This window comes from Mchenga conophoros, linkage group LG7, assembly GCF_057382185.1.
Source record: "Mchenga conophoros isolate Kocher_MC1m ecotype Shallow Benthic linkage group LG7, M_conophoros_male_GT1.1, whole genome shotgun sequence".
NCBI classification, from domain to species: domain Eukaryota; kingdom Metazoa; phylum Chordata; class Actinopteri; order Cichliformes; family Cichlidae; genus Mchenga; species Mchenga conophoros.
This window is the reverse complement of record NC_140532.1, coordinates 51097369-51105712: the sequence shown is the minus strand read 5'-3', so window position 1 is coordinate 51105712 and position 8344 is coordinate 51097369. Positions and strand designations below refer to the sequence as shown.

Here is an 8344-nt window from a genome sequence, read left to right as displayed (position 1 = left end):
AACCAGCATTGCAACTATTGGACCATCAATGCTGGTAGGAAAGAAGCTGCAGAACTGCATTTGTGGCTGGTCAAAACTAACAACTGACATGGGCCAAATACGGCATGACATGGCTAATGACCTCAGGCAGATTAACAACACCACACTCCCAGAGAAACTGAAGCTCTGGTGCTTACAGTTTGGGTTGTTACCCAGACTACTGTGGCCACTGATGATGTACAGGGTCTCGCTTAATCATGCCAATCGAATGGAGAGGCTAGTGAGCACCTACATGAGGAAGTGGCTTGGACTTCCGAAATGCCTAAGCAGTGTTGGACTCTACAGCGACAGGATACTGTCATTGCCTATCCCTAACCTAGCAGAGGAGTTCAAATGTGCAAAAGTGAGGCTGGAGATATCACTCACAGACTCCTGGGACTGAGAGGCACTGCTCCCACCCTAGCAACGGGGAGGAAGTGAACCCCAGCCATGGCTGTGCTACAGGCCAAATCTGCTCTTCTCTATCGTGGGCAACGTCCAACAGGGCAGAGGAGGGTTGGTCTTGGAGCAGTAACACCTTTCTGGTAACAGGCATCTGTAACCGAATGTTGAAATATGATGGTGGAGGAGGTGCGTCGACAGGAGGATGCAGCCAGAAATGCCAGAGCTATCTCCCACCGATCACTCACCAATCACACATTTTCTTAAAAGCTTGGACTTTCCTGAGCTGGCAGACACCCACAGAGAGATCTTGGATGCGCCATTTTCCAAAAAAGAGATTTGCGCTGCAATTTTCTCTCTACAGTCAGGGAAGTCCCCTGGCCCAGACGGCTTTTCGGTAGAATTTTTCCAAATCATTTGCCCCACAGCTCGTACCTCTACTCCACTCAGTTCTACCTGAAGCATTCACACAGGGCAAACTGCCAACCTCCTGGCACGATGCTTCCATAACTTTAATTGCAAAACAGGGGAAAGATCCAACTGAGTGTGCGTCATACAGGCCAATTTCGCTTTTGAACGTCGACTTTAAGATCCTAGCTAAAGCGCTGGCCCACAGGTTGGAAAGGGTCCTGCCAGCAGTCATACCTGAAGATCAGTCTGGCTTTGTTAAAGGTGCCACCCCTTTTTCAACATCCAACGCCTTTTTAATATCCTGCACACGCCGTCCAAGGACACTCCAGAATGTGTTCTTTCCCTTGATGTGGAAAAAGCATTTGACCGTGTAGAATGGAACTATCTATTTGCTGTGCTGGAAAGATTTGGGTTCGGTCCCAACTTCATCTCATGGATCAAGTACCTATACTTGTCCCCTGTTGCGTCTGTTTGCACTAATAGCCAGAAATCAAAACCATTTCAACTTAAACGAGGCACACGTCAGGGTTGCCCCCTTAGCCCATTGTTATTTGATCTAGCTATTGAACCCTTAGCAATGCTTTTTCAAAGCAGTAAACTTGTCCAGGTTATACAAAGAGGTCAAACTGAACACAAAGGCTCTCTCTATGCTGACGATTTATTGCTTTCTATTTCAAATCCAAATACTTCCCTACCATCTATATTGTCACTACTCATGCATTTCAGTCAAGTCTCTGGTTATAAATTAAATCTGTCCAAGAGCGAACTTTGTCTATTAAATGAAGAAGCGTTTCCAATAGATTTGTCAGGTTTCCCCTTTAAAGTGTTCAAAGAGCAGTTCACCTACCTGGGTATCACAATTACAAGAAAGTATAAACAACTTCTCAAAGCCAACTTTTTTACACTATTGAAGAATGTCAAACAAAGCCTTCAACAGTGGTCACCCCTGAACACAACTCTGGTTGGACGAATTAATTCAATTAAAATGAATATCCTTCCTAAATTCTTATACTTATTTCAATTTTTACCGGTCTTCATTCCCAAGTCTTTCTTTACAACTCTAGATTCTATAATCTCCTCTTATATTTGGAAGGGTAAACGACCTCGAGTAACTAAGGTGCACTTACAGAAACCTAAGACTGAAGGGGGTCTGGCACTCCCTAACTTCCGCTTTTACTATTGGGCTGCCAATATTCGGTCCCTGACCTACTGGTTACAGTCTGGGGAAGGTGTGGGCGCAGTTCAGGAGACATTTCAATTTGAATAATTTTTCACTTCAAAGCCCCATCCTTTCAAACCACCTATTCCTCCCACCAACTTTGGACAACTTGTTCCAGGTCTGGTTTAGAGCAGGTATTATTTGCTTTAAAGATCTCTTTATACACAATAAACTAGCATCATTTGATCAGCTGGCAGGAAAATACAGTCTTCCCAAAACTCACTTTTTTAGATATTTACACCTCAGACATTTTTTGCAGTCCCACCTCTCCAATTTTCAAGAAGCTCCAGCTGCTAAGTTACTGAACGAGCTCCTTAATTTGCAACTATCAGGCAAAGCTGTAATGTCTCGCATCTATAACAAACTGTGCAGTGTAACCCCAGCTCCCGTTGTGGGCCTCAAGTCCACATGGGAGAAGGAGTTGGGTATATCTATGTCAGATGACGTCTGGGACTCAGTCTTCTCTCTGGTAAATTCTACATCACTCTGCGCCCGTCATTCCCTGCTACAATTCAAAGTAGTCCACAGGGCCCACTTATCTAAATCCAAACTAGTTAAGCTTCATCCCAGTTTAGACCCTCAATGTAACAGGTGCGGGTCTAATGATGCCAATCTAACCCACGTGTTTTGGACCTGCCCTGCCCTGGCAAATTTTTGGGAGGAGGTTTTCTGCACTTTGAACAAGGCTACCAGCCTGAAACTAGCTCTCAACGCCCTACTTGCTCCCTTTGGTACAGCGGGAGAGGATGATAAGTATATTCCCAGAGCAAAGAGCAGGGTGTTTTCGTTTTTTCTTCTCTCTTTTTGTTTTTTGTCTGTTTTTTTTTTTTTTTCTCGTTGCTTGTTTGGTAAATAATAAGAGAAGAAAACAATGTTCCAACATGAGTTCTGTTTTGTATTCATTGTAAACAGTTTGTGTTTTTCCATCTTCTTTTTTTCTTTGTAAACTATATCCACAAATACTCAATATTTTGAATAAAAAAGAAATGCCAGAGCTGTAGCGCTGGCCAAGCAGGGTCGCTGGATGAATTGGGAGTGTCTTGAAAAGAGGAAACTCAATGGAGTGAAATCTGCAGAATGGAGTGTAATAGGCTAAGTTTCATCATCTGAGCCACATATGATGTGCTGCCTTTCCCCATAAATCTGCAGCTTTGGTTTGGAAAGGACCCATCCTGCCCCCTGTGTGCACACCCAGCAACACCAAGAACATTTTGGTTTGTTGTAGGACTAGCCTTACTCAAGGCAGGTACACATGGAGACACAACCAGGTCCTCGGGTGTCTAGCTGAAAAAGTTGAGTACAAAAGGGAATCCATTAACACCCAACCTTTCACAAACCAAGAGGAGCATCGGTATTTGTCCGGGAGTAGGTCAAGTTAAGAACTAGCTCTTCAACCCCCGGATCTGGGACCGCTGAAGGTCGCCAGGGATTGGCAGATGCAAGCTGACTTGGATGAGAGACTAATTTTCCCCACAGAAATTGTTACACCTCATTTGTGACCAGACCTTGTCTTTTGGCCTAACTCTCAAAAACTTGCTTATGTCATTGAGCTGATGGTACTGTGGGAGGATGTAAGACACATGCCCTGTGGTGGGCCTGCCTGAGCCGATGGTGTCTTGTGATAAAAGGCCGAAACACCCTGTGAAGTTAAAGCACACAACTGATGATGTGTCCTGCTGGTAAAGCTTCCAGGCTGCCTTTCCTCATAGTAGCCATCCCTCAAGACTTTCTCCATTAGAAGCAATGCAATATCAGGGATTGTAACAGCTAGTCCTTTTATTGAATCACAATATTCATTAAACCCAAAGCAACACATGAGACCCGGGTCCTGCAGCGGTGGAGAAATTGTTCTGGTGGCCTGCTGCAGATCTGGCAGTGGCAGAGAAAAAGTTCTGATGCCGACCACAGGTCCAGTGGCGGCGTGGCATGGCAGATGACCAGCGATATGATGGAGCTGCCAACTGTGGCTGAGCAGCTCAGGCTATGGTAGGTCGAATAGGTCCCCACAAAGAACAGACCTCTGGCGTGGGCATGGCAAGTCCAGACAGCCCACAGAACCTCTGGCTTGGGCAGAGCAGGTCCTTCCGGCATGCTGACCTCTGGCTCAGGCAGAGATGCGGCTGGGCCTGAAAGCAGTGTAGAGGCCACAGGCGGTTGAGCAGGTGGCAGCATGGCAGCTGCAGGCATGAGCAGATGGCAGCGTGGCAGCCGTAGGTAGTTGGTGGTGTGGCAGCTGCAGGCGGTTGAGTAGGTGGTGGCATGGCAGCCGCAGGCGGTTGAACAGGTGGTGGCGTGCCAGCCACAGGCGGTTGAACAGCAACAAGCTGTGTGGTGGTCAGTTGGATCAGGTGGCAGGATGCTGGACAGACATGGCACACCCTCAGGGTTTAATCTAAAACCCTGGCTGCTAAGTTCAAAGGAAAACTTTTAGATATCGGTAAATACACAGAACACAACTACTGGTCTGATTTCCTCAGTTTTTGCACACCATGCCAAGTTTTGGGAATCATATTGTTGGCAAAATACTATTTTATGCTTGTCAAATAGTATTAAACAAACTAAATGGTCATAAACTGCAGTACAGAATTACTATGATCAATAAAATAAAGTTAAATCAATTATTACTGTTTATTTTCTTCTACTTTTTAAGTTTTCGTTTTTAAAATAAAGTGAAACTAAACTAGAAATGTGTGGTATGACGTTACTACGTCATAAAAAATCCTATGCTTTTAAAACAAAACGTTAATGTTAATTTTTCATTCATATAAATGTTTAGAATAATATGTTTTATCAGTGCGGCAAAGAAAATTAAAATAAATCCCAATCATTGATACGTCAGTGTAACACAGATTCCGAGTCAGTATTCCGTTTTTTAAGAAACAAAGCTTGAACTGGCAGGTAGCTGTAAAATCTGACTTCAGATCGGCACTTTTGGAAGCCACGTAACACGCAGCAAGCCTCGCGGTATTTACGCTACCCAGCATGCCCCGGTCTTCCTTTCTGCCTGAACCGACATGGTGGGTACATAGCTGTTCCTTCTGGGGGAAATATGTTATCTGTTGTATCTGTTTGCATCCTTTCATACATTTATATTTTTATACTGTAGAAAGTGCCATTTAAGTCTTTGAACTTTGTGTAGGGCCGTGATGTTAATATTGTGCTTTGATGCTGTGTTGTTTTTGCGAAAAACGTAGGTTATGTTGGTCGATGTGTAACCGGTGCTAACAGTGCTGTGGCTGCCTGTGGAGTGCTGAAGCTAAAGGCGATGAACATGCTTGTTTTAGAAGCTCGTTTTTGTTTTGTTTTTATTAAATTTTTGTGTTTTTCTTTTTAATTTTCCAGACGGTTGTATGTATTTTGTAAAGTAGAAGTACAATACTACCGGGGTACAAGTTTGTGTGCCCTGCTAGTTTACTGACTAGCATTAGGGAATGGGCCTGAGCGTGGGTCGGTATTAACCTTCCTTTTGGCCTCACATTAGTTGTGTTTCTGTCGTTTATTGAATGTATTCACAAACACGCAAGTTTTACCTACGTTTTCATTGATACGTTATCATCCTGAATCGGTCTTTAGTTCAGTGTGTATGACGTCCCTTAGGTGTTGGTGTAGCAGCATGGAGATTAGTTGAGCTCTGAAGTCATTCTCTGGCTTTTGGGGTTTATTTCTTGCTTTTTGCATTACAGCTCTAAAAAGAACTAAAGTGGTCTTTTGATTGTATTTTTGCTAGATTTAAAAATTATTTTGTGGGAAATTGACAAGGGTAGTTGCTAAAGCTAGGCTAAGCAACTCCCTGACACGGTTGGGAAAGGTAGAGCAGTGTTGTAAGTTTACATGCGGAGTAACATGTTTACAAGTTAATAGTCATGTTAGGTTAAAGTTGCTTGTGTTTATGCTTCTGTAACACACTGTTCCCTTTTCCACAGCCTAAGGGAAAGAAGGCTAAGGGGAAGAAGGTGGCACCAGCCCCTTCAGTGGCCAAGAAGCATGAGGCCAAGAAAGTAGTCAACCCCCTGTTCGAGAAGAGGCCCAAGAACTTTGGCATCGGTGAGTATCTGCAGGTGCCACTTTATTGGGGGCATAAGCTAGTGGTCATACAGGTGCAGATGATGTAAAAGAATATTTGCTATCTTAATACCACTGATGACAATATTCCCACCAAGATCGCTGATGCACATTATATTAACATTAAATTAAGAGAAAGTTTCTGTTTAATGGTAGATAATGATGAATTTGTTGTGCTTTACCACAGGCCAGGATATTCAGCCCAAGCGTGATTTGACACGCTTTGTGAAATGGCCTCGTTACGTCCGCCTGCAGAGGCAGCGCTCCATCCTCTACAAGCGTCTGAAGGTTCCCCCTGCGATCAACCAGTTCACCCAGGCTCTGGACCGCCAGACTGGTAAGTACAAGCAAGTGGTTTTCTTCTGTATGGCAGTATGTCAGAGTTGTCATGTGGGTTCTAAGAAGGACTGTTTCACTGTGCAAGTGATGTGAAAGAGTATTTGCTATCTGACCAGTTATGCGGACGATTTCCACCAAGATCACTGATGCATGTGTTTGTAATCATGGTAGCTTTGTAGTAAGCCAAACTTGTTGCCCAAATTTCAGTGTTTACATTTTTAATTTTAATTGGTTTCTTCCGCAGCCACTCAGCTGTTCAAGCTGGCTCACAAGTACAGGCCCGAGACCAAGCAGGAGAAGAAGCAGAGGCTGCTGGCTCGTGCTGAGCAGAAGGCTGCTGGAAAGGGAGATGCCCCAACAAAGAGGCCTCCCATTATCCGTGCAGGTGAGTTTGATTGAACAAAGTCCTGTCTTTGTTAAGCTCCACAGTTTAGTAAAAATGTATTAAAGTTTAAGACTTGTGCTGGCCTAGTTGGCAGCTCGGTCTTATGTATTTCAGGAGTGCTGCTGGAATTGTAGGTTTGCTCCTAAACAGTCTTAAACTGTGCATTAGAACCTATTTTGTGTTCTTGTTAGTTCAGCCTCATCTGACTTGGCCTCAATGCAGTGATGACCAGAATTTCTTCACCTGAAACTTGCTGTGATGGTTTTTGAGCTTTTTAACCCTGAGCGTTGGCCAAAAAATAATGAAAAGTTTTTCTGGATTAAGTTGGTGGATCAAACATTTTAATTTCTGCCTTTTGGTTTTCGCTCTCTGCAGGTGTGAACACCGTCACCTCTCTGGTGGAGAGCAAGAAGGCCCAGCTGGTCGTCATTGCCCATGATGTGGATCCTATTGAGGTGAGATTGGTGTAATATGTGAATGCATGTTGGGTTCAGTTTAGTGTAAAAAGTGGTCTCTGGCAATGATGTCTGAATTTCTTCACCTGAATCCTCTGTGTGGATCAAAACATACGAGCTTTTTAACCCTGAGCACAGACCACAAATGAAAAACAAGTTATCATTTATTAATTTTTGTAAAAGGCAATATGGTTGCCACACTCCATGGATAAACTCAAAATTTTTTGCTTCCTGAAATGTTAATACTTCCTGTGGCTCCCCTGAATTTCTAGCTCGTGGTCTTCCTGCCTGCTCTGTGCCGCAAGATGGGTGTCCCTTACTGCATCGTGAAGGGGAAGGCTAGACTGGGCAGACTGGTGCACAGAAAGACATGCACTTCATTTGCCTTCACACAGATTAACCCGTGAGTATGAACATACACTGAACTGTGCCCAAGTGTGACAGTGAAGTTTGGCAAATGATTTTTAGTACGTGTTCAATAACTGGCTGGAGAAAAGATTCGATACTTCCTCTGGAGTGAGATCTTAGTTCACATCTTCAAATTTGCTTGGATTATTTTCTACAGCAGTTGACTTTTTAATCAGGGACCACAATATGTATAAATTTGAAGTGACTTTTCAGACAGGAAAATTTAGTCATCTGAATACAAGTGTCGGTACTGCATTGACCATCTTTTCTCTCTTTTTTTTTTTCTTTTTCCCCCTACTCCTAGTGAGGACAAAGGTGCACTTGCTAAGCTCGTGGAAGCCATCAAGACCAACTACAATGACAGATACGAGGAGGTGAATAGCCATTACTCAGTTAGCAGTGTTTACATTTCACAAATCCTAAAACAAATTGTACAAATTTTAACTGTTCGCAATCTCATTTTCCAGATCCGCCGTCACTGGGGAGGTAACATCATGGGTCCCAAATCCACAGCCCGCATCACTAAGCTGGAGAAGGCAAAGGCCAAGGAACTTGCAACCAAGCTTGGTTAAATTGTTTGGAATAAAAAAATGTATGCCCTAAAAGAAGAAGACTTCTGTTGTTTAATTTTCAAACTAAAATGAT

The 8344-nt window shown here is 43.6% G+C and overlaps 1 protein-coding gene and 4 non-coding genes across 5 annotated transcripts; all 5 read left to right on the top strand.

Annotated features, from left to right (window-relative positions):
- The first annotated feature begins 5033 nt into the window (after positions 1-5033).
- On the top strand, positions 5034-8310 carry rpl7a (ribosomal protein L7a). Its single transcript, XM_085280032.1, has 8 exons — positions 5034-5067; positions 5974-6094; positions 6300-6449; positions 6696-6836; positions 7212-7291; positions 7564-7694; positions 8004-8073; positions 8167-8310. Exons 1-8 carry the CDS (start codon positions 5065-5067, stop codon positions 8269-8271), a joined length of 801 nt encoding a protein of 266 aa, XP_085136158.1. The 5' UTR covers positions 5034-5064; the 3' UTR covers positions 8272-8310.
- On the top strand, positions 6149-6222 carry LOC146571072 (small nucleolar RNA SNORD24). Its single transcript, XR_014893474.1, has one exon. It is a non-coding gene; the product is annotated as a small nucleolar RNA SNORD24 (small nucleolar RNA).
- On the top strand, positions 6531-6602 carry LOC146571071 (small nucleolar RNA SNORD24). Its single transcript, XR_014893475.1, has one exon. It is a non-coding gene; the product is annotated as a small nucleolar RNA SNORD24 (small nucleolar RNA).
- Positions 7053-7125, top strand: LOC146571070 (small nucleolar RNA SNORD36). The gene has a single exon (XR_014893466.1). It is a non-coding gene; the product is annotated as a small nucleolar RNA SNORD36 (small nucleolar RNA).
- Positions 7352-7428, top strand: LOC146571069 (small nucleolar RNA SNORD36). The gene has a single exon (XR_014893455.1). It is a non-coding gene; the product is annotated as a small nucleolar RNA SNORD36 (small nucleolar RNA).
- Positions 8311-8344: the final 34 nt, after the last annotated feature.